This window comes from Gavia stellata, chromosome Z (genome assembly GCF_030936135.1).
Source record: "Gavia stellata isolate bGavSte3 chromosome Z, bGavSte3.hap2, whole genome shotgun sequence".
Taxonomy (NCBI): Eukaryota; Metazoa; Chordata; class Aves; order Gaviiformes; family Gaviidae; genus Gavia; species Gavia stellata.
The window spans coordinates 15,078,903-15,105,622 of record NC_082637.1 but is presented as its reverse complement, the minus strand read 5'-3'; the positions used below and the strand labels follow the sequence as shown (position 1 = coordinate 15,105,622).

Here is a 26,720-nt window from a genome sequence, read left to right as displayed (position 1 = left end):
TGCTCAACTTCATGAATATTATGCCCAGTAGAACAACTGCCTTATTAAATTCTACTGCATCTGCATTTCTCCTGCTGCTCTCACTTAGATGTTCTCTGTTATAAGATGACATAATACAGCTATAATACATTATCCACTTTGCTAACGCACAGGCACACGCACACACACAGAAACAGGCGACCCAGTTCAGCTCTTGCTACGCATGGTCCACAGAAGCCTCTGAGAAAGCAGCAAGGTCACACCCGGCACCAGGAGGGGAGGCTTAGTGACGGAAACACGAACTATGCACACTTCACCACAAAACTATTGCAGATTTCTGTTGAGTTTGGTATGAACACAGCAGAAAGCATTTCAGCGAGAACACCACTTCCTGAGGATTAATGACAGCTGGGAGCTGATTAATCCCAGTCAGTCATACATCTTCACAACTACCCCTCCGAAGTGTTATTTTTATCAAGCAGAAAAAAGGGGCCCAGCGTGGAACCTCAACTCTGAAATGCCATAATCCAGACTCAACTCAGCTGGGATCGAACCAGATAGTCCTGGTTCAAGCATATCCTGAGGTTTCATCTGGACATCAGCCTCCGACAGTCCAAACAAACTTCCCTTAATTCAGACCATGAAAGCTGTGTGAGATCCACCAACTTTGTGGGACTTCTCCATTCCTAGATCTGATCTCAGAGAAAAAAAGCTTGCAAGAGGTTGTTGATGTTAGGGATTTCAGTTAAACGCTGAAGTTGCTGCCCTTGTCCTACCCAAACCCAAGCACCTCCTGCTTGTTTCCCCCCTCAGAATAAGCCTGATCTGTTTACTGATAATGGGAAGCAGACTGGACCAAGTGCATGACTGGAAATAATTAATCTGAATAATTCACCAGCTGCAAAGTCATTAAGAGGGCTGGTATTTCTTTCAAACCTGTTTTATACTAGTTATTAGTCTCTCACTCCTTCCTCCTGGGCGTTCCGTGGCTGGCCTCATCCCACGCTCCTCCTCTTTGGCTCTCACTGGACTGGCTCAAGTTTTTTCCTCCCTGTCTCCTCCCCCACTGCCGGACTGCTTCATTCTTCCCCATCACTCTCTGTCTGACTACCCAGCTGTCCCTGTCCCCTGTAAGTCCTCACTGCCTGGACATAGCTCATTTTTTACACAAATTTCCTCCAGAAAAACAAGACATCCATAAATACTTTTGATGACTGATAGGAAAGTTCATCCATTGCTAAAAAGGGAGCCGCTATACCTACATGTGTCCACCTTTTTCACCTCTGGATTTTGAGCTTTAGCTACTATTTGCCACATTTTGACTACAAAAGATCCTGTGTAAGTGCTAACTAAAATCAACATTTGAGATCAATTTTTGTGTGTGAATCTGTGGAAAGACCAGGTCAGGAATGTTCAATTTCATTTTAAATCACAACTGTGACCAAGTTTCATGTGAAGCAATACTTACAAATATTGCTTGTCCTTCAAGCTGACCCTGAGAAAAAGGGAAATAGGACTTGTTAATGAAGTAACATACCAAAAAGTGATGGCAAAACCACATAAATAATGGGTCAGGGAATTAAAACAAGGCCAATCCTGCAGCATATAGTAGTTTATGTGGCTGTTATTCATCTGTGTGAGTACTGGGATACAGACTCTGTTCTCCCTGTGAGTAAGAATTACTGCTGTCAAGATTAAGATAAAAAAATAATGTGCTGTTTGATCGTTGTTGGCACTACTAGGAAGAATGTTTTTTCAGGAAAAAAAGCAAGTAAGGAATACAAAGATAAAGATCAGAAGGGAGAAAATAATGCATAAATAAAGAAATAATATATCACAGCAAAGGGATTCTTTCATTTGCTGTGATCCCAGAAACCTGCAGGAGTCAGAACTGACAACCAGAGTGACAGAAAACTGCAGGAAATCTGAGCATCCCTCTCACTCATGCTTCTCACAGAGAAGGTTTCTGAGCACTGCCCAGCAGGCATCAGGAAATATCAGTGAATGCATATCATTGAACATCAGGTGGGGAGGCTGAAGGAAGAGGGGTGAGGAAATAAAGGAGAATGAAGACAAGTAGAAGAGAAAGGAGGAAAAAACTGAATTGTGAAGAAGGATCACCACATAAAGATTGGAATGCTCTTCTGTGCGCACATGTTAAGTCTTTGATTCCTGGGCTGGTACCGTTGCTGTCTCATGGACAGACTGCCTTTTGCAGAGCGTGGTATGATAGTGCTCCCCTCACAACACCCAGCCTGCAACACTCCTTCGCTCTCTGCCTGAGCAGAGGCTGGAAAATCTCCCCTTCTGCCTTGCTGAACTCAAAAAGCAGCTTCTCTGCACTGAGGAAGCACCGGCAGGTTTTGAGAATACCCTTTAAAAGCAGACAGTATTAAAACCACCCAGAAGTACAGAAGAATTGCTTTCATCTCGGCACTAGTTGCTCAGCCGTGCAGCAGAAGAGGATCGGCAGTATTCATTTGTCAATGGAAAAGGAAGGGGAAATCAGACAGAAAAAGGGGAAAGACAAAGGGAGAGTGAAATGAAAGCAAAGGAGCAATAAAAGGAAAAAACAGAACTAAAGGAAAGGGGGAAAATGGGAAGGCAAGGAGGAAAAGTAGTGCTTTCAAGAACAAAAAAACCCAGAAGTTGAGGGAGTCTTCTAGGAGACGGACTTGCAAAACTGCAACTAAAGCAGCACTATTAAATTTTAAATCCTGTATTTCAGGAGGCCACAGTCTCTCACAAAAATGCACTGAAAACTGTGTCTCCTTTAACTCACACACTTACCTGTGTCAGACACTGCAATACACATACACTGATATTGCAACTCTGCCTGTGTATGGAGTCATGCAATTCCCCTTCCATGTGTGGACATGCACAGAAAATGCATATTCAAAATTAAAAGTTCTATTTCAGTAGATGTCAAAAGTCAGTGCTGGGAAGACACAAGCAAGTCCCAATAGTGCTACATGATAAACTAGTCAGACAACAAAGAGCAAAAGTGTATCACACTGACTGGATGACAGAAAAACATTGTGATTTTCTTTTGCTTAATACCCAGAGCAGATCTGGGGCTTGGATCCTCGGCATAATTCACAAACCAGCAGCAAGTAGACAGTTGCAAGATCCCACTTGCAAGCTCCACTCCAGTGCTCTGACTGTTGATGGAAAGAAATACTCACCATACTAAGCATATCCAAACTCAGGGGAACATCATGTGAGAGCTGTTTAACTGCTTTGTCATCTTCAACCTCTGAGTAAAAGACCTTGGGAAGAAGACATAGCCAAGCCAGTTAAAGCAATAACACAGTGCTTCAGAATGACTTAAAAAAAAGTGCATTGTTATCACATTGTGGACAACATTTGAGTCTTTGATCCCCTACCTTTTCAAAAGCATGAAAAGCTAACACCGTTTAACATTCCCTTCATGTTTGCTAGAAGTTGTCAGTATGACCAAAGGACACCACCTTACAGCGTATATGCTGAACTGAGGTGAAGCACAGTCTAGCTTTCAGGGCAGATTTGAACTAACAACTTTAATGGTGCATCATTTGGCCATGGTCAGCTTGGGCAGCTGAAGACTTGTGGGACTGGTCTGCGTAAGTCAGGCATCTTAATTCATATAAGGAAGATACTGACATTATGCGATTATGTCGTTATAGAAATCGCTGTATCACAAATGTCTCTCTGTGCCTGTTGCAGTGTACTAGAGACTAATGAGCCAGGAAGAGTCTGATGTCCTGTGCGCAGAGACTCTGAGATGCCAGAGGGCCAAAAGCTAACATGAAGTGAAGATGATTTAGGTATTGCACTACCAATGCTGTTTGTCATTGGTTTTACCATCATGCCACACATGACCTCAAGGCTTACAAATAAACTGGGGCCTGAGTGCTTGATGTACTGCATGAACAGTGAAAACTATTTATGATTTATGACTATAAAGTATTGCAACTGTTTGAAAAATATCATGACCTACAGAAAAGCCACTTACTCACTGCACCTCTGGTTTCACACAGAAGAATGGACCCAACTATGCACAGAGCCTGACGGAGACAGGTTCTGGCCACAGCAAGTGCTTCTCAGTGACCTAGACAACAAGCCCTTTCGTAACGATAAAAACAACCCTGCACCTGGGCTGCATTAATGTCATTTGCAGGACCATGGAATGAAGGGTCTTGCGTACCAGAAATACTTATTTCAGGGAATTTTCCCACTCTTTTGGTGTACATTAATAATAAAGGTAGTCAGAAGTTTTCTGCTTCCCACCCTTTCACATGAAACTGAATTTTGGATTTTTTTTTTCCTGGAAATTTCAAATCCTTCCACAGAAAATCGTAACAAAAACAACTGCTATTTGTTTTTCGTTAAAGGGGAAACCAACCAATTCTAGTTGATATCCCACATCTTTGGTGCTAATTCCTCCCTGGCTAACTTCCATTTTGGGACTGAGTTTCATTGCCCTGCAATACCTAATAAAAATGAATAAATGCCAGATTAGTGCTCATTGTTTTTCTGCTTGCACACTAAAACACAGCACCCAGTTTAGGCTAGCCACTCGCTTTGCCCAAAAGGCAGAAGGTAACATGGCAGAGGCTTGAAAGGAGTCAGAGCCTCCCCTACAAAATTGCTGGGTAAAACAGGAAAATCACCCTACTTCCCTAAGGGAGATTCACCACAGAAGTAGGAGGGAATAAAAAAAAAGCCTCTTTTGATATTTAAGACTGTGGCTGGGCTCCCAGGGATGCTATGCAGTACAGTATCTATCAGGGGAAGAGACACCATGAAACTCTCCTTCCCTTGTACCTGCTGCCACTTTGGGAAGGTTTAGAGGTGTAGTTTGGAAAAGCTATTCCTGTTAAAGCAATCCTCAGTCTGGAAGTACGAGTCAAAGGATCTGAACAGCCCTGAAATCACCATGAATCTCCCTTCACTTGCACAGTGTAGTATCAACCTGCTCTGCTCTACTTTACTGTTTTATCAGCTGCAGAGAGCGCCAAGATCCTCGCATGAAAACCACAGCAGAAGAGCAATCTATATCCACTACAAGCCCTTGGTATCTAACCCAAATTCCCATCATAGCCTGCTTCTGAAACATGAACCACTTGTTTCTCAAAGTTACAGCTCACTCCATTCAAGCCCACTGTCCCCTGACCTCATTCTGGACAACGGCATGATTTGCTACAAGAGCGGGCTCTCCTGCTTGCTTTGCCATGCCGCGTGCATAGTCTGAGGCCATGTAGGGCATTGCAATCCTCTACTAGCAGCATAGAGGATCACTTACCGTATATCCCGTGATGGTGCTCGCATGCTGCTTTGGCATCCTCCATTGCACACTGAACGCTGTGCAGTTCAGTGAATCCAGCAGTATATCGAGAGGAGGCCCCAGCCTATCTGCTCAAAGCAAAATGACATTGTATAAGAAGCCATAAGACATAAAACCTCGCCTTTAGGCACCAGGCAGGTATGGCTTTGAAGAAGAATAGATGTGTGCTGCCCTTGTTCCAAACTGTGAAACATAGCCCACTACTCAGATTTGACCTGGGTGCACCTTCTCCCTCTCCACCTCTGCCCTCCAAGGCAGCAGTGGGATACCAGGAAAGAGGGGTGAAGGGGACATGCCCTCTCTCAGTGGCAAGGAGCTGTTGATCAACTCAGGACACCTCATGGACACCTTCAGCCTCCCCCTCACCACCCCACCCAGGCTTCATGTCCAACAGCAATATCCTGGTGTGAGAAAAACCAAACCAAACTCAAAACATGTCTCCTCTTCAGCCCTTTGCTGCTTTGGCACAGGCCAAGAGACCCCCTTCATGGGCCACCGAGAGGTCTCCTGATCACCACTGGCCTCTGCAACCTCAATTCCTTCATGATAGCTATGGCGGGGAAGGGCAATGATGTAAGTAAGAAGCAAGTTCAGCCTGATGAGAAGAGCACAATGGACCTCTCAGTTTCTGCCTACCCCTCTCCAGATGCAGGTTATGGCAATGGGGTCTCTTGCCATCATGCTTTCAGTGCTGCCATGATCAACCCCACTTCTCACCAGCTGCAGCAGTAGGAGGGCATTTTTATATGGCTATACAGGTCTCACCACACTTATGTTCCTCCCATGGTACAGGCTGGCATTTCAGTACAATGGCTAATTCAACTACTTCAAATAAAAAAGGCTGGAGAAGAAGGAAACCCTGAGAGCCCTGTCTCTAGAAACGTGTTAGCAACTGCATTTACTGTCTGAGAAAGTGGCAGGCGGAGGAACATGTCTGCTCTGCAACCTGAGCAAGACATTTAACGAAACTTCTCAACACCATCATCCGTGCTCTTGAAACCAAACCACCTAACAAACAACTTTAACAGAGAACTGATTCAGACACTTTAACAACAACTTCATTTTTTTCAAGGCAACAGTTTTACTATACTTAGTTTTTCGCACGCCCTTACTTATGAAAATTTTAAGTAAAGGCTAAGAAAACCCTTTTTTCCCCCTTTTTTTCCACTATCTCTGACAATATCAAGAGAAGACAAGCTACTGTAAAGGTCATTTTTAGATGTGAAGCACGCCTACATCAGATTTATACTTGTCACTTCCACCAACATATTTGATTTGAAGATAAATAAATACAAAAAATACCAGCTTGCAAACTCTGCACAGTATCGATCAGCATCAATACCCAAGTAGTTAAAACAAGAGAAGAACTGATATTCTGGTCCTTTTCAAACTGACCCTGCATTTTCCATCCACTAGGAAATTTTTTGAATGAGCAAGGGTAGCCAGTCAGGGTCCACACCTCTCGGTTAACACCGATGACTCTTTGTTCTCCTGGCCCTTTTATCCACTTATTTCTCTTCAGCGCTAAAAGAAATCCTGAACAGTGCTAGGTGCAATCATGAAAGGATAAATAGATAAATGAGGTTTAAGAGACCCTAACTTCTCTCACCATTCAGCCTCTATGCCTGAAGCTTCAGCCATTCTTACCTAAAAAAATTCCCAGCAGACTGTCTCCTGGGCAAGGCTACACAAGGACTGCATGCAATGGGCTCCTCAGCAAGAACTTTTTTTTTTTTTCCTTTTATGGTTAAAACAACACAGTGGGGGATAAAAAAAAAAACAAACCACCTTCAGAAAAAGGGACTGCCCATTGTATGCTAGAGGTTTGTGTTTTCTACACACCCCAATGATCTTGCTTATCAGTTCAACTTGAAAGAAATTCTGAAGACTAATGCACTATTATAATATCCCCGAAAAGATTGTGTAGCTGTAACAGGACAGGGCTGCACTTACACATTAAGGAGAGAAAACACACTTAGGGCTCTACTTGCATGAATTGTCCTCATTACTGCAATGATGTAACCTGAGTTAATGGGAGCATGCACACGAGTTACAGTCTGCCCTAACAGGCTCCCACTCCGTAAACACAAGCCACAGGCCAAATTCCCAGTTTCCCTCCCAGCCTGTCATGTTTCCCAGAGGGTAAACCAGGGAGCTGCAATCCCCTCCCAGCCCCTTTCCAGGGAGCCCAGCAGCACCTCCCTTCCCCTAGGTTCCAGGGAAGGGGCACAGAGGAGCTGAGCACATCCTAGACGGACCTTCAAGTAAACAAATAACCACCCAGTGCTTCGAGCAATGCCATTGAGCAACCCGAAGGCTTTTAAACATGTTCCTGAGATGCTGGAAACTACCCAGGACCCAAAGGCAGGGACATCTACACATCCATACTGCCTGTACAGTCTGTGGCACAGGCTCAGCCTCCTAGGAAAGTCTCCCAGGAATGGTCTGGAGGAGAGCACGCTCATAGCCTGCAGGTCAGTACAGGCATCTTTTGGGAAGGAAAGGAGTTCAGCCATATGGATGAGAGCCAAACCATGCCATGCAACTTGCTCTCTGGGCCCTCACCCATTTTCTTTATTAGCACTGACTTAGTCTCATGGATCCCTGCTTGGTTCAGGGGTTCTGAGCACAGCAGAGCCTCTCATGCTCACCTCCTGCACTGCATTCAGCAGTAGCTGGACAATATACCACCACGTACCACCTGCTACCGAAAGGAGAGGCTGGAAAGATCAGCCAGGGCTGGGGTATCGCTGTCTACTTAAGCAGCATTTCACATTCAGAAACTGAATCACACCTTTCCAATCTTCACAGCACCCAGTGAGGCAGATTAGTATTAGAGCTGCATCAGTAGTAAAGGAAAAAGAATAGCCCCTGAACATTCACTCTTCTCATATTTGTGCCATCCTTGTATTACTTTCTGGGGAGGCTCAATGAGACAAGTTTGCTGGGAGGCACAGTTGCTGACATAACTATTATTAACCAGCAATGACAAATACTTTATAAGGCAGGCTTCAAATTCATATTCTGAATGCACTATAGACCAATAAAATTATTTACAGAAAGTATTTGGTGAATAATTTGGAACAACAAATACATTTGAAAGAAATGCAGTCCATTTGCAGACTATCTGCAAACACAGGCAACATCTGTTTAATAAGGAGCCATGCCATGAATTATTCACCCAGCCATACTAAACACTACTATCTTCAGTTTGCAGATGATGAAAGAGACACAGAAAGCCAAATACTGACCACAGTTACACTGACCTATAAATTGTCACTGAAGGAGTAAATACAAACTTAAGCCATGGAAAACGAGAGCAAGGAGCTGGAGAGGTCTATATTTCCATCCTCCTTATTTAATTCTCCCTAGAAGTCAGGGAATTCCCCTAACGCAACAAAGACGGTGGCAGGGGGCATGCTTGGAAACCAGGTGTAAGCACCATTGGCACGTAGCATTGTCCTTGCAAGCAGCCTCAGATGATGCTCAGCGGTCAAATGATGAAGTTTGGTAAGCGTGCAGGATCCGCTCACCGCGCTGCAGTATCCTGCCCTCCCCGTGACAAAACCGTGCTGACAAGTAGGGACGCAGCGCTCTCCCTGTCGGCAACCACACTGCCTCCTGGTCAAACCGGGAGCCAAGAGGAAAAGGAAAACCTGGGCCAGCACCGAGTTATTTCTTGGGGAGGATAGAGGGCAAGGCAGAAACGAGCATCTCATGCACTGTGGCAGTCCCCACAGCCCTCCGCTGTCACCGCTCCTGACCTTGCAGCTTATTGATGTGCATCATTCAGAGTCACTTCTGGTTGCCAGAGTCCGAGCTTCACACAACCTGGCAGAAAGCAAAGAATGTCCATTTTTGGACTGAACTTTCCCTTCACAACCATAACAAAGTGACTGCGCGATCTGACACAAGCAATGTTTGTATCACTGAGGTGCAACAGATGTCAGAGCTTTGAAACAGCCATGCTGCAACGCTATAACAATGCAGTTTGTCAGCTGATCACAACGGTTGCAATACATATCGCTGTTTCATTAACAAATTATTTTTAGATAAATGTGCACTTGAGGTATTTTGCAAGATTTTACAGAATGTCATGTATTAGGCATGCTAAAAATGGGTATTAAAACTGGTCTAAATATTTACGTCTTTATGTCAAAGGCCATGTTTAGACTATAAAAAATAAAAATAGTTTTCAAGGGTAAAACTCTGCGTATTTGTAGTTCCTCCTACAGTTCAGGTCCGAAATACCTTTCTTCTCAAAATTCAGCATGATGTCTCTGTTAATCTGGTAGCACCATACACAGTGCAAAACCACAACGGAGCCTACTACCCTCTGCAGCCTGCTAGATGGGAACCTGCAGACAAGGGAGGTGCAATGTATCTACTACTGGTATTTACTCTGAAGATCTGCCTCAGTGATGATCCCACCTGCACATGTCCTCTGCAGTTAGATCTGGTCAATACCTACAAAGGCACGGATATCAGCTCTGATCATAAAGATCAAGGAACCAATTTATATAAAAATAAAATCAAACATATTTTGTACAAACACAGTTGTTCTCCTTTTCTGACCCGTCAGGCACAGAAAGTTCGATACTGTCCAAAATGCTTTGATAAAACTGGTGATGGAAGCAATGACTTTGGTCCCATGCAAAGAAGCCATTAACATATTATGACTAAACATTGTAAAAGTATATAAAATACAAGAAGTTAATGAGGATTCGGCTGAGATAAACAATGTTGAGCTGACAACGTTGTATTTACTTTTCTGCTTACGGCTGTCTTATTTCTTCTTTATAGATCTCTTTGGTTCTGTACTTCTAAAAATATGCAAAAACTGCTAAACCAGTGAAGAAGTCACCAAACAAGCTCTCCAAGTGAGCTGAAGAATACATGAGCTCTCTCCTAAGATGGAGTTAATTTCACCATTTTTAAATAATTACCATTATTTAATTTTTTGCTTCACAAAAGCAACTCAAATTAAAAATGGTAAAAAAGCTTATCCTATCAATGCAAGTATAGTTTCCACTGCGGCTCCCACTGCCACATACAACAGCCTCTGCCCATAAATTAAACACCATAGGCTACCATCAGGGTGGCCACAGGCAAAGTGCCTCCTGAGAATGGTCCACAGCCTGGGCTAGTCAATGTATCAGTGCCTTGGGATGCTCCTTGCCATCACCGAATCCACCAGCAGAGATGTCACTTCCATGTCTACCCTTGCAATTTTAAGCAGAGTTAGCTTGGGTACCTAATGGGAACACTTCAAATTAATCCACTCACTGCTCCCAGGCTAACCATGCTGGCATCGTGCAGAGCTCAGGAGCAACCCTTTCAGCTTGATGCTTTCCTCCAGCTACTGCAAGAAAACTGCTCATGCAGACACAGGCAAGTTCCTCCTTCCTTCTAGTCATGAAATGACCCCAAAATCTTACTACAGTGACGAACAGGTATGAGGAAAAAACAACTTCAAAATAAATACATTCATAAGCTTCACATCTGAAGTGCTTTGGATGAGTTGGATAAAGCTCGTCACAGTTGGTATTACTATTTTAGAGGAAATTTCAAAATTGATTTACATTTTGAATTAGATGAAAATAATACTGACTGAAAACAGTATTTTTTTAAATATTCATGAATGGAATATCTGAAAGGATTGGGGTTGTAAAATTTTCTTTTAGAATTTTAATTATATTCTGCATTTCATCTTCTCTTTCCTTTTTTCAAGGCATGCAGGTAGTCACAGTTACTTACAGGTCCTGAAATAGTATACAAATAAATCATTGATACAATCCACATGCAAAAATACGGTAATTCATTTAAGGGAAAACAGATGGTTCATTTCACATTTACTAGTTTGTGGTTTGGAACATCAAAATCTTTATACTACATATTCTTTACTACTATTAATGATAGGGCATAGGCCAGCAAAATGAGATAACCATTTCATTATCTTACTTTTAAGTCTTTGTGGGTGACAGCTAAGAGGTACAGACTGAAGGACTCCTTATTTTCCAGGTTGATGTGTCTCCTATTTGTGTCTCATGAAACAAGATAAATTTGTTGATGAAATGCCAGCTGTCGCTACTAACATCACAATATAAGGCAACAGGAATAAAAAACCTCATGAAAGACAATTTAAACTAATTCTAAATTGAAGTTTTCAGAGCAAAACATTTTCCAGAAAAAGAAATTCTTTTGGATTTCTTTTGCTTTAAACATTATTTAATTCAGTTCACTAATTCATAAAAAAACCTGAGACTTATTGGTCTAGCATTTTATCATTGAAAAAGCTGTTTTTAAGAAGTAAAATCTGTCCACTCCTAGAGGTGAAACAAAGTGTAATAGGGCCCATTCACTCTCTCACTGAAATATTGGTGAAATTCTCATTTGTAAAACAATAAACAGCGATAGGGTCTTTTCTTGTTTCCCTTCTTTTTACAGACTGAATGAGGTTATGCAAACACCACGTGGGAATGAAGACAGCATGACCAACCGGAAAAGGTCAGGAAATCCTAAATGAAAAAAATGTGCCATTTTTTAATCTCTTTGAAGCGTTTTCCAGCTCCTACTGCCCAGCAGTGGTTTAAGAATCTCCCAGCTGCAACAACTACAAAGGATGATGACTTGAAACTAGAAAATTTCAGCCAGTCTCTTCTGGTCCTGTACCCTGAGCAGCAACATCAACAAGAAAAACATTAAAAAATGGAGAAATCTTGACAGTGATTGCTCTGAATGAGTCACCTACCACTGCTAGTGCACTAGTTCCTGACAAGAGGAAATCCACTGGATCACCTGCATGCTGCCACAGTGAGCACCGGTGCAGAGACTGCAGGTAGTATGGCCCTATAGAGGCATCACGGTTTTTGACCCAGACTGTGGTGCACAAAACTTTAGAGAGACTAACCTTATCTCGGTTAGTCCTTCAAAAATACTGTAATAAACACAAAGAAAAAAACCCCTCAACATTGTAATAATGGCAGGCTTGGACCCACGTGATGTTTTTCTGATGCAGTATATAGCATCTGTTATCTGCCCCAGGTACATCTGAGGTAACGGTCATCAGGTTATTTACAGCCCAAGGAAGAGGAATGAAGAAGACAAAGCTTAGAACTTAAGCTACAGTGCAACATTGTGAATTCCATTAAAAACGAACAGGCACAGTGTCAGCAGTGACTTTGTCACGGCTTTTCCTCCTTTGCCTTGGCCCCACATATCACAGAAGAGAAGGGCAAAGGTGGGAAGCCCCATTCCCCTCCTTCCGCTCCTCCCCAGAGCAAGGCTGTGCTCCCGGGAAGGCTCCAACTCTGCAGAGAAGGGAGGGAGAAAGGAGTGGAGCTCTTCACAGTGCACAGTGACTTCCAGGTGTGAGAGGGAAAAGCAGAAACTGATTTTTTAAATAAATTTTTAAGAGCTAAATATAGAAAAAAACTTCTAGCTGTGGATGGTTACACACTGGAACCGCTTTTGGGGAATTCCTGGTGCTGAAGGTTATTAAAAGCAGGGGACACCATTATCTCTGAGCAAAGGTCTAGTTTATACCTGTCCTGCCTTTGTCAAGAGGAACAGACAGGGCAATCTCTGGATAACTCTTACAGGCTTCTTTTTTTTAATAATTACTTATCAGAGGCCAGTCTGACTAACACAAGTGCATACATTGTACCTGTATCTGAGATAACTTGGTGAAATATTTCTCCTAATGGAAGCGCTTTCCACTTCCAGTATAAATATAGTATAGATGCCTGTAAAAAGCCTCACCAAGACAACGCCACCTGTATAACCTCAGGTACATTCCTGGAAGCCTGAGTCTGAGAATTCTGTGGGAAACGGTATCAAAGGCTTTACTAAAGTCCAGGTAGACTATATCCACAGCCTTTCCCTCATCCACTAAGCGGGTCGCCTTGTCATAGAAGGAGATCAGGTTGGTCAAGCAGGACCTGCCTTTCCTAAACCTATGCTGACTGGGCCTGATCACTTGGTTGTCCTGTACGTGCCATGTGATGGCACTCAGGATGATCTGCTCCATAATCTTCCCCATCACTGAGGCCTGTAGTTCTCCAGATCCTCCTTCCAGCCCTTCTTGAAGATGGATGTCACATTTGCTAACCTCCTGTCCACTGGGACCTCCCCGGTTAGCCAGGACTGCTGGTAGATGATGGAAAGCGGTTTGGTGAGCACTTCTGCCACTCAGTGCCCTTGGGTGGATCCCATCTGGTCCCATGGACTTGTGGGAGTCTAACTGGTGTAGCAGGTCAACTAACCATTTCCCCCTGGAATATGGGGGCTTCATTCAGCTCCCCACCGCTATCTACCATCACAGGGGGCTGGGTACCTGGAGAACAACTGGTCTTACTATTAAAGACTGAGGCAAAGAAAGCATTAAGTACCTCAAGCTTTTCGTCAACCTTTGTCACTATGCGCTCATGCCCCTAAAACCAGGCTTGTGCTTCAGCTGTGGAAGCCCCAGTACTGGGACATGGCTGCCCAAATTCTTGACATCTCCACAGCATCTTGGCCTGGCACAGGAAAATGGTAGCCTGATCCCTATTCCCGGAGAAGGGGAAGCACTGAGGCTTACCTCTCCCTGCTCCAGCCTACAGGCTGCTTGAATGCAAAGCTCAACATTTTTCCTGGCTTGGGATTTCCTGGTTGGGCTCAGACTTGCCTTGTCCTTGCAGATGTGTCCAGCAGCTGGTGGGCTGTGGCTGGCCCTGCCTGCTGCCACGGCCCTGCCTGCCGTGGTACTGCCTGTCTTCTCATTGCCTACTTCACCAGTTTAAAAAAAAAAGTCTCTGGGAGGTTTAACTTAAGTATTAGAAAGTAGCTGAAAACATGCGACAGCATGCTAGCATGTCTGTGCAATAGACTTTAATAATCTGTAGGATGGGCTGGATGAGAACCAGCATGCCAAGTGCATCCCCTGGCATACCCTCCACCCCGTCTCCCTCCATGGTTTTCTATAATGGGACTACACTGGGAAGAGCAATCAATTAAAAAGCCACTCAGCTGACGGGCAGCAGTAGCTTTCCAGTCAGGCACCCCAGCGGGTTTGCACATGCTGCCTGGGTGAGAAAGACCCAGAGAGCCGCAGAAGAAACTCTGCACCCAAGGAAAACTGTGTCATCCAGAGGTGCAGTTTCATCCTACCACTGAGCAAAAGCAGCAGCTCACTGCCAACAGCAAGGGCAAGGTCTCACACCTGCTGCTGCCCTGCCACCTCCCCACTCCTCCATCCCTCTCCCTCCAGGCATTTACCTCCACCTTCCTACCCCAGGGCTTCTCCCACCTCTTTTGCACCAATTCAGGCATCACCTAAGAGAATCCAACCCACTTCCACCAGAAAAAAAAAAAAAGGGCCGTTCTCTTTCCTCTCATACGTTACGCATTTGAGGTGCTCTGGAGGAGCTCCAGAAAACATGGCACTCCAAACACTACTGGAAGCAGAAACAGGAAAACATTAACAAAGTTGATCACACAGTGCTTAGAGTTCCTAACTGAGTCTTAGGCATTGTTGGTGAAAATAAACTCAACTAAGCAGGCTATTACTGCTCTGAAATTCAATGATAAAAATAAGGACAAAAGTCAGCCTGCTACATTTTCTGAGCGTTTACAACATGGGTAAAATACATAAGAAAACCACATATCAAAGACTTTATATTTATTATCAAAAAATATAGATTCATTATATATATTAAAATATGTATAAATAAAAAGGGCAGTTAAGCTACAAAAATGCCAAATAAATAACTTGAAAATTTCTTTCCCCATCAATTAGTATCACTTAAGGGTATATTTTCTAGGTGTTTGCTACCCAAAGCTTATTATCTTCAATGGGAACCATGGCAAAATTGTTCCATGCTACTTGAAAAATGTTCTCCTTGTTGTCTCTTAATCTCTTTGCTTTATCTACTACAAATTTCTGTCTCGCTGATACACAGTACAAAACTGAGCTCTTGAAGAAATAGCATACTTGGTATAAGAAACAAAATTCAAGGGGAACTTCTTGAAAAGTGGCCAGATAGAAAAACCTGACAATCTTACATGTATTATGGAAACATACACACAAAATATTAAAGTATAAAGAGGACAAAGCTGACCATGTGACAAGCAACCAATGTGCAGGGTGAGAACAAGGATACACAGCGTCTTGGGTTTCCATAATCCCTACAAGTCCTGAGTAATTGTTTTGAAGCTCATTATTGGTGGACAAAAAACAATCTGGTCATGCCCCAGAGAGTACCACACAAATAAACATGTAGGTTGGTTATGCCAAGGCTTAGGCACAGGTCTCATACAGCTACAACACCTCAAAAGTGCTAGTGACCTCCCACCAAACATCTTTGTATTGATCACAACTAAAGCAAACACCCACTTTCTCTGTAGAAAGTAGAGCAGTTGATCCAGCTGGTGTTTTCAGGCCATGACAGGATGGAGGACAGCTCAAAGGAAGCTAGGCGTGAGAGCTGAAATACACAGTTTCAAAAGACACTTGTGACACTTTGCAAAATCACAGAAAGTATGAGGTTGGAAAGCACCTCTGAAGATCACCAATCCAAACCCCTGCTTGGAGCAGGCTCAACTACAGCAGGTTGCTCAAGACTTTGCCCAGTTGGGTTTTGACTACCTCTAAGAATGGAGACTCCATAACCTCCCCAGGCAAGTGCTCGGTTACCCTCACTGGAAAAAAGTTTTTTCCTATGTTGAAATGGAATTTCCTGTGTTTCAGTTTGTGCCCATTGCCCCCAGTGCTGTCACAGGGCAGCAGTGAGAAAAGCCTGGCTCCATCTTCATTACTCCTCTCATCACACATTTATATACATTGATAAGATCTCCCTGAGTCTTTTGCTCTCCAGGCTGAACTGTTCCTCTCAGCATCTCCTTGTACCCGAGATGCTTCAGTCCTTTTAATTATTTTTGTGGCCCTTTGCTGCACACACTCCCGTATGTTCACATCTCTCTTGTACTGGGCAGCGCAGAACTGGACCAAATCCTCCAGATGCGTCTTACCGGTGCTGAGCAGAGAGGAAGGATCACCTCCCTCGACCTGCTGGCAGCACTCCTCCTAATGTAGCCCAGAATGCTGCTGGCTTTCTTTGCTGCAAGGACACATCCACCAGTGCTGCCACTGCACAGTGATCCCAGCCTGACTGGAGAAACCAGCTCAATTGAAACTGATTCTATTAAAGAGGAAATGGCCTCAAGTTGTGCCAGGGGAGGTTTAGGCTGGATATTAGGAAAAATTTTTTTACTGAGAGAGTGTGAGACACTGGAATAAGCTGCCCAGGGAAGTGGTGGAGTCACCATCCCTGGAGGTGTTCAAGGAACGTGTGGACGAGGCATTGTGGGACATGGTTTAATGGGCATGGTGGTGTTTGTTGGTTGACGGTTGGACTTGATGATCTTACAGGTCTTTTCCAACCCTAGTGATTCTGTGATTCTGTGATTCTGTAAAAGGCTGCTGAAGGCCAGGTCAGGGAAGAAATGTGACATCTTCTCAAGGAGCAGGACATTCTTCTCTGACCCAGTTCCACCACAAGAAATGGGATAATTTCACTACCTTCCGCAGTCAGCAAGTCTCTCCATTCACCAGCATTATCAGTAAAAACTACAGAGGAAATTTTTTGCCTCCATTAAGTGACAGAAATAGATGTGTTTTTTAAACCTGAATCCCCACACTAATGTAGTGTGGGACATGGCTGTGTATCCAAAAAGCCAGTAACAACCAGTGGGATGTGAAAGCTGGGAGAATGACTGGGAGGGATGAAACCTTCTTTGCTGCAAGAGACAATGAGACATGGAAATATATCTCAGCATAAATAAAGACAAGATATGTAAGGGAACAAACAGCAAATGACCCAGGCACAGTTATGATGTCCATAAAGCTAGCATCTAATACTCCCTAATCCCCACAAAGCATTCCCTGCTCCACCACAGCTTGCGGAGTCCAACCCTTTGGCCCAAACCCTTACCAGGGCTGCCTCAGCATGCAAGCCATGCCTTACTCTTGTCATCAGCTGGTTAAACAGCTCTTTCCTTTTTCCCTTTCTGCCCATTTTAGGTGCTGTCTAGTCCTATGTCCAGCAGTGACTTTCTTCGCCTTATATTCTGCAGGTTTCTTCTTCCATCCTCCCCATGATCACTACACCTTATGACTCCACAGAGGTAAATGGCTCAAACGCTCTCATCTCAGCCTACTGACTCCAACAGCATGTATATGGAAAGAGCTGCAGTTCTTGAATGTCTAGTTCACCATATCATAGCACTGCCGTTATGACTGTTCAATTAAGATGAAAACAGTAGCAACCCACGCGCAACGGGTTCATGCGGGAATGGGAACATAACGAAAGGGGAATGGGAACAGAAAACGCCAGTAAGATGTTGGTCTCTGCGTTCATGGCTGGAATACCAGCTGCAATGCCACCATCTCTGTAAACAGTCATCTTCGTATAAAGACTGCTTATTTTTAGAAACATGTTGCCTTCTCCTGTTATTATCTAGAAAGGAGAATATGAAACAGAGCTGAAACATTTCTGTTCCAAGTAACAAATTCTGGCTTCTGCTATCTCTAATTAAACCACAAAAGTTCTGGTCCTAGACACTTACCTTCCATCATTTGTGGTTTGACAGGTTTTGTTCATGTTTTTTTCCTAAAATGATCTTCTAGTTGAAATTTCTAATGCATGAAAGAATTTAACCTGAGTGAAATTCTCTAGAATCTTTGCACTTAGGATATTTTTCAGAAGATTTTTGAGCTCAGCAACACAAAGCCAGTACTGGTTTAACTCTATATTGCAATAGTGCCTCTGACACATCAGAAGAATTGGAATGATTTCTGTATTTGAAAGCAGCAGGCTCAACATTCACAAGATGCTTATTTCCCCTCATTTTAGAAAGATAATTCAAATTGCAAGTTCCAAGTGTATACAGGTGTTGATATTTGACTATATCATCATTTTCACAGGTTCCAGCAATTTTAAATTACTTTAAAAATCAAGAGAGGTGTGAAGAATAATTTGGCTTGGGATACTTCCAGCGTTGGAGATCTTTCTGTGTGAGTTACACCAGTCTGACTATCCTCTGAGGACATGGGGAAACTCAGAACTGCTTGGTGTCCCCTTCTTAGAATGACTAGTCTAACATGACTGCTATCTGCACTATTATTTAAAAAGTGTTTATTAACTATAAGGTTATTATATACATAACCTTATATATAACCTACCTGGACTTTAGTAAAGCCTTCGACACTGTCTCCCACAGTATTCTCCTGGAGAAGCTGGTGACTCGTGGCTTAGACAGGTGCACTCTTTGCTGGGTAAAAAACTGGCTGGATGGCCGAGCCCAGAGAGTTGTGGTGAATGGAGTGAAATCCAGTTGGCACCCAGTCACAAGCGGAGTCCCCCAGGGCTCAGTTTTGGGACCGGTCTTGTTTAATATCTTTATCGATTATCTGGATGAGGGGATTGAGTGCTCCCTCAGCAAGTTTGCAGATGGCACCAAGCTGGGCGGGACTGTGGATCTGCTCCAGGGATCTGGACAGGCTGGATGGATGGGCCAAGGCCAACTGTATGAAGTTCAACAAGGCCAAGTGCCGGGTCCTGCACTTGGGTCACAACAACCCCATGCAACGCTACAGGCTTGGGGACGAGTGGCTGGAAAGCTGCCTGGCGGAAAAGGACCTGGGGGTGTTGGCCGACAGCCGGCTGAAGATGAGCCAGCAGTGTGCCCAGGTGGCCAAGAAGGCCAACGGCATCCTGGCCTGTATCAGAAATAGTGTGGCAGCAGGAGTAGGGAGGTGATCGTGCCCCTGTACTCGGTGCTGGTGAGGCCGCACCTCAAATCCTGTGTTCAGTTTTGGGCCCCTCACTACAAGAAGGACATTGAGGTGCTGGAGCGTGTCCAGAGAAGGGCGACGAAGCTGGTGAGGGGTCTGGAGCACAAGTCTGATGAGGAGCGGCTGAGGGAACTGGGGTTGTTCAGTCTGGAGAAGAGGAGGCTGAGGGGAGACCTTATCGCTCTCTACAACTACCTGAAAGGGGGTTGCAGAGAGGTGGGTGTTGGTCTCTTCTCCCAAGTGAGTAGTGACAGGACAAGAGGAAATGGCCTCAAGTTGCACCAGGGGAGGTTCAGACTGGATATTAGGAAAAATTTCTTTACTGAGAGAGTGGTGAGACACTGCAATAAACTGCCCAGGGAAGTGGTGGAGTCACCGTCCCTGGAGGTGTTCAAGGAATGTGTGGACGAGGCATTGTGGGCCATCGTTTAATGAGCATGGTGGTGTTAGCTGATGGTTGGACTTGATGATCTTACAGGTCTTTTCCAACCGTAGTGATTCTGTGATGCTGTGATTCTGTGTGATAAACGAAAAGACACCCCATCACCACTTGGTGATACACCAGGAAAGCCAGGTGCAGAATATGTTAGCACCTGCACATGGTTTATCTCTTCTAGGTCTAAAAAATACCCAAGATAACTTTTGGCAATGCTTGAATAAAAGATCTTTTTAAGAAAACAAAGTTGGTGTATTTTGACCATCTAATTACATGGCCAGCAATTCACTAACCGAAGAAAGGGTTTCTCCCACGGCCCCATAGCTGTCCTCTCCCTTTTGAATAAAAGACTCCCTGGGACAATATTGTGTGGTTTTCTCTTTCATTGGAGGCCAATATCCTGAGGTGCTTTCCTCATGAGTAGTCCTTACTCCTGGGTGTAGTTACACTGTGCTCAGTAGAAGAACTGCCGTGAACTTGGTGTATTTCACACTATACACCTCTCACCTGGAGAGTTTTATGGATCATCACACACTGTATCATTAGCTGGGTTTGTTCCCTGGTTGTGATGGAGCTTTCCCCCTAAGCCTCCAATTTTCAGTGGCTTATGCCCTCCTGAAGCAGTTACTTTCAAAGATGAATTCGGCTGTGCTTGTTCTCAGCTCAGCGACTCTGAAAAGTCTGAAAAAATAATGTTCATCTGCTGTGGTTTGGATGTTCATGTTATATGAAATAACTAATTTGGTTTTCACATGTAAGCATCTTCACTAAAAATAAAAAATGAAATCAAATCTTGCCCATTCTTACCCCAAAGTATTTCCTTTCAGTTTGAATTAATTATGAAGAACAGGTTTTGGGTTTTGTTTGGTTTGAGGGATATTTTTAGATAAATCATTTGTTTGTACAGAAAACCATTAGGAAATTTTATTCAAGATCACATAGCTAACATAGTCTCCTGTCTGCCTGTGGTTTAGAAAGTCTTTTATTACATGATCACAGACCACTGTTGCACATTCACCGATAAAGAGGGCACCAAATTGTACACTCTTTAATATATGGTTGGACTTGATGATCTTACAGGTCTTTTCCAACCTTAGTGATTCTGTGATTCTGTGATATGAAATAATAAAGTCTGCAAAGACCTCCTCATGGTAATTTACTCAGATTACAGGCATCTTTGATATATTTTAAGAACTTTTTAACACAAGAAAAACTTTCTATAACCATTTATTTTAGTGTTTCACTTCATTGTGGCAGAAAAGCTGTGAAAAGGTCCTATCAGTCCTGTTTTGAGTCTCCATCATGAAGCAACAATATTAGTCACCTTTTTTTTTTTTATTTTCAGTAAGACCACATTAAAGGGATATAAGCAGAATCAGGCAGAAGTTTGAGTCCCAATGTAAGCATGATCTGAGGAATGGGAAACTCTAAGTATACTCTCAGCTAATTGATAAGTTTGTGGGGCACTGAAGAGAATTCATCCCCTGAAACTTTCCGTTTTAAGACAACAGGGTACTCTCCTGCTCCTCAGGATGTCTTTTGGGTGACTGACACTCAGAATCCCTGCCATTAAGCTTGAGAAGGTGAATCTGATCGTTGCATGTGCTCACTCCTAACAAGCTGTGCACAGTACACAATGCTGTGCCCTGCCTAGCCCAGTGTCACTGTGTATCTGCCAGAGAAAAAGAGGGCGTTTTTTCCTGCAAGGCACACTGGAAGATACGGAGGAATTCACCTACATATTATTACTAAGGTAATGCCTAGCAGCCTTGACTAAAATTGAGGTACAGCTCTGCTGAGAACCCTACAGAAGTCCTACTAGTGTCTAATGTGGCATGGGTGGAAAAGGATAAAAGCACAAAACCACTCTAACCCCATTTTGAAAACTGAAAATTTGGTCTGGGAAGGACTGGCAACCCCTCAAAGCAAGTCTGTGACAGCCTCAGGACAGAAACATTTCCCAAGGCTCACTCTAGTGCCTTAACTCCAAAATAACCCCTCTTCTCCAAAGCATCACTGGGAACACCAATTATCTGGTATAGGTATAATTTCACCCATTTTAAAAAATTTCTTGGCTACTTTTACCTCTCTGAACACTGGTGGAAGTCTATAGAGTTTTAGAGGTGGCAATGGCAAAACAGTGCCCTTTTACAGAAGAAGATAGCGATTTCAGGATGGAAAGGATGGAACACGTTTTGCTGTGAATAAGACTAACTAAAATGAGAAAACATACTTCACAATGAGTGATTAGCAGTGGTATACTAAGTAACATGCTCAGGTGAAATAATTTAGCGCATTTCCATTGCTGCCCCGGAGGGTATTAGGGGAACGCTCGTTATCTGTGCGAGGTGGTGATGGGATTGATCAGCACTAGCAGGATTTACCAGGAGATGGGCACCAAAGGTACAAGAGCAAGTCCAATCAAAATGAAAATGTCCCACAACATTGTGACACAACTTACACCCAAATGCGATAAACAACATACATATATAATCAGTGCTTGGTTGATTTTATTGGTGTTGAACACATCGAACAGTGCAGTCTGATAGCCCACATTTTGGCCTAAGTCTGAAACAATAAAAGAATTATATTAATCTTCCTCCAAATAAATTATTCACATCTTCTTTATTAGTTTTAGCTCACATATACACACCATTTCTGCCAGCTCTGCAGCCCTCGTGTTAGGAATCATTCAGCTTCGGACTCATTCCTTTCCTCAGACACGTCACATTCAGCAGCAGATCAACCTCACCCTTGCACACTTTACATACAGAATTTATTATGGCAGTGAACTACAACTTATTCTATTGTTGTTCCAAAAAAATGTAAATATTTAAAAAACTCAAATAAGCACCTTCCTTCCCAAAGACTGCTACATTTTCCCTATCTGTAGACCTGATTTTCAACATAGTTTGACCTATTTTGATAGCTAAATAGGCTGTAACTTTCAAAAGTGTTCCATATCCAGCAGCTCTTCTTATAGCCAGATTTTCTAAAGTACTCAAGTATCGCAGTGCCAAGTTCTTTGGGAAAAAAGTCATTTACTGTAGTGCTGACTGGGGAGCTGGACTCTTTCGAAAATCTGTGATATTGAGTGCTACACTCTTGTAAAGTCTTCAGACTTTAACCGGTCTGACTCCTCCAGCTTTTACACTCAAAGCCAGTGATGTCCACCATTACAGACATCTGGGAAATAGATAAAATACAAGCCAAATTCTTTGTTTATATTCATTGGCAAGCATAATATTAAAAAAAAAAAAAAGGATACCTAGCCATCAGATATGAATATTTTATTTTCTCCGTGCAGACCAACTCAACAGTTTTAACATTTTACAGGGTATTGGAACTTTGCACTCTGATACTAAAAAAGTAACAGTGCAATATAGTGCAACAAGTGCATGCCATGAACATCCATGGGAAATCAGCTAAGTGGTCGGCTCTTTTCCCTATAATCCTCTAAAATCAGAGCCATAAAAATTCAATATTATTGTTTTTATATTAGTAGTATTACACATCGGGGGCTAGGTTTAGGCTCTCCAGCCTTCAATCAGTTGACTGAAACTTGAAACGGAAGTGGTGAAAATCTGTGTCTTTGCAGAACGCAAAAGCAAGAAAACAATGTGACAGCAGCAGCACGACTGCCAGCTTCTGGGAGTACAAGATTTAGAGAATCCCAGCCTAATCTGTTCCCAACTGCGCTATCCACCACACAATGTCCAAGGATTTGTTTTAAGCCATTCCCAAACTGTCTGTCATCCCATTTCCTTTTCTCCAGCAAATGTATTGTGTAACTGTAAATAAATGTTCAAATGAGTTTAGCAGTCATCAGGATGTTTCAAATTTGAGCACGACGGCTTTTTTCCCCGAAGTTTAATTTAAGAAGTTGTATTAGTGGCCATTTTACTATATACTTCATTTTTAACTTCACAGGCTGATTTGTCACTCTGCTGCTTTCTTGGGATTACAAAATTGATCCTTGTAACGCAAGCCCTGAACGAAAAACTTGGTCAAATGGAGATGCATTTGACTATCCTTTTTTTTTCTTTTGATCCACCGGACCTCCCGGTCAGCTCCTGTTATTGAAGATGAACTGGTTTTATCACTTCTCTCTCAATGCAACCTTCCGCTTTCACCTCAGTTACAATTCCTGTACAAGTCTCACTTCTATTGCTATTGAAAGGGCAAAGTGAAAGGAAGATAAAAAATCTTAAAGAACTTTTTACCATCTTATCTCTTCTTCACCCACTACTTTTAGATTGGCAGCATGCAGATGGGATTTAAATCACACACTGCTGCACACAAACTGTCTGGGGGGATTTCCCTCTTCAAATCTTGCTACAAGTGGATTTTCAAATGTTTGCACAGATTTTGAAAAAATTGTTCCCATATAAAACAGGCTACTTCTTATACAGCAAAAAAGTAGAAAAGGAACAACTGAATCAGTCAGTGAACTTGAAAAAACATAAGTTATAAAAAAATTAACATAAAATGTATACCTAACAAAACAAACATACACACAATGTTACCAAATTAATTCATCTTCTCCACTACTACAAATCATTTGTTTCCCAATTTTAAACTGTTTTAATTCAATGCATAGGAATACATTCCAATTCCACTAGGTCTGTCATTCTGCTGTGATTAGGGGAAACAAGTACTCCAGTACGGTAGAGGAATCTTTAAAAATACTTACAGATTTCCATCCCCAACTTCACATCTCTAGTATTTTGACACAAGCTACTAATCGTCTTACTCACAACTACTGTCTATCTGATTTCCTCAAGCACTTAATGGTAGCTATTATGATAACCAAGGATCATGGGACTAGATCCCTAAGAGACAAGGTCAGACCAGTAAAATTAGCCATCTGTCCAGTAAGGGCTTTAAGCTCAGGCTGCCTTTAAGTATTAAGTTTCCAACTGTACAGGCGTTGTTGTTTTTTTTTTCTTACAAGAGCAAGAGAATGCACAACACTGGTTCTAAAAAACAGCAATACAAATCTTTTAACACTGTGGACTATAGACAAAAAGGGTCTGATCCTGCAAACACTTTGTGAGCTGCAGTGGAATTTACTACACTTGTTACATTTTCCATTGATCTGACACCAGTGAAGTTAGTGATAAAAATCTGTGTTGGCCTCAAAGATCCCAGGATAGTCTCAGTGTTTGAAACCGTCCTGGGCATCAACATTTTCTCTAAGCATCACAATTTTCTAAGTATGCAGAATGTCAAACTTCACCATGCTCTGTGTCCCATCTCACCGTTTACATTTTACCTTACTGTCCCATACACTGCAGACTGAGTGCAGGGGCTGTAAAACCTGCTCAGAGGCCAGGTTTTTAACTTCCAACCTCTAAGGACTGCGTACCACCACCTTGATCAACGCGCAAAACCCGGCGACAGCCATGGGAACTCTCCCGCAGGTCACAGGCAACGCTCAGCCAGAAGCAGGACCTTGAAGCAGCCCACATCATGCTTGGGACTGAAAAACTACATTTTTGTTATGAAGTTATTGCTTCCCTTGCCATTTTTCTTTCACGTGTACTACTCTATGTCTCACGTTCTTCGCTACCACACACGTACATGTCGCAGCCGAAGCGCAGCCGTGCCGGCAGGAAACCTCTGACTGGCACAGAGGCTCAGCTGGCTCCTAACTCTGCTCAGGCAGCACCACAGGTTACGGGCTCCAGGGAAACTCGGGTAAAAAAAAGCAGGGGCTTGCAGGGGAGGGCGGGGAGCGGCGCCCCCCCCCCCCCCCCCCCCCGCGGGCTCGTCCCGCCCGGAGCTCACGGGCACGTTCGTTTCACAGGGCAGCGCCTTGACCGGACCCCGGGCGCCAGCAGCCGCACGAGAGGCGGCCGGCACTGCCCCTGCCCCGCCACCGCTGCCCGGCCGGCCGGCGGAGCTGCCGCCCGGCCCCGCTGGCGTCTGCCCCCCGGCCCGCGGCAAGGCTAGTTGTAAAGGGACGCGAAACTTTGCTGGCTGCAAGCGCGGCGCTGAACGGGCATCTCCCCAGCCTGGCACCGCCGCCCGCCCTACCTTGCCGGCGGGGGATGCTCCTCCGCGGCGCCGCCGCGCACCCGATGCACGAAGCCAGCAGCAGCAGCGAGGCGAGGCAGCGGCGGCGGCAGCGGCCCGGCACCTCCATGTGCGCCGCGTTCCCCCGCCGCCGCCCGAGCCGGGGAGGTGGGGGCGGGTGGCCGCGGGCGGCAGCCGGGCGGGGAGCGGGGCTGGGGCCGGCGCGGCGCGGAGCGGCGGGGCTTGTACCCGCGGCGGGCAGGGTCGGGGAGGGAAAGAAGGGAAGAGAAGGGGGGAGGAGGCGGGGGCCGGCCCTGTGATGGGATTACCGCCGCCCGTGGGGCGGCCGCGGCGGCGCTGGGCACGGCTCGGCACCTCCCCCGCGGGGCGCCGCCGCCGCCCGCCGCGCCGCAGCCCCCGGCCCCGGCCCGGCCCCGAGGGAGGGGTCGGGGCGTCCCCTGCCGGGTGGCTCCCGTGCCGGCGGTGCCCCCTCGGCAGGGCGGCCCTGCCCGCGGGGCGGGCAGTCGGGAGCGCCCCGGGCACCGTGGGGCGGTGTGTCACCGCTCCCTCAGCGGGGAGCCCCTGCCCACCCCTGCCCTCCCCCTGCGCCAGGGGATGTCCCCGGCTCCCCCCCGTCCTGCGGGACCCCAGCTCGGCTGCTGCTCTCCCCAGGGGGCATGGGCATTGACCCTTGGGTGCGTGGTTTCTTCCTTTTTCCCCTGGTTTCCCTGGGAGGGATGGGGCTGAAGTGGTAGCCAAGTGCTGGGGCGAAGGCCAAGCGAGGGAGAGGACTCAGTGGGGAAGTTGTTGCTGACTTAAGAGGATAAATTAGGTTTAATCCCCCCAGATGGAGGCTGAGACCTACCCAGCCACTCAGACTAATATAGAAAACGCTGTGGAGATTAGAGGGGATGGGGCAGGCTGGGGGAGGAAGGCAAGGGGAAGCTGTGTAGTTTGAGGATCCCGAGAAAAAACAGGAAGGGACGAGCAAGAAGGAGCCTAAAGCATCCCTTCAGAGCAATACAGCATTGGTGGGACGAAAGACCAAATCCGTTTGGTCCAGTATCCCATCTTTGAAATTTAACAGAGGAATGTGCAAGAAACTTCGTATTAGGCAGATGTGGGAT

General features: G+C 44.6%; 1 protein-coding gene across 2 annotated transcripts in view; it reads right to left on the bottom strand.

The window, feature by feature from the left end:
• The window catches only part of EGFLAM (EGF like, fibronectin type III and laminin G domains), a 77,701-nt gene extending 51,978 nt beyond the window's left edge, over positions 1–25,723 (bottom strand). Inside the window, exons 1-4 of one of the 2 annotated variants that reach the window (XM_059833621.1) lie at positions 25,615–25,723; positions 5,264–5,376; positions 3,165–3,248; positions 1,448–1,474 (exon numbers count right to left, since the gene is read on the bottom strand). In XM_059833621.1, the coding sequence (XP_059689604.1) occupies positions 1,448–1,474; positions 3,165–3,248; positions 5,264–5,376; positions 25,615–25,723 (333 nt within the window). The remainder of the gene's footprint in view (positions 1–1,447; positions 1,475–3,164; positions 3,249–5,263; positions 5,377–25,614) is intronic. The other variant, XM_059833620.1, reaches the window with a different exon arrangement.
• Between the last annotated feature and the right edge of the window lie 997 nt (positions 25,724–26,720).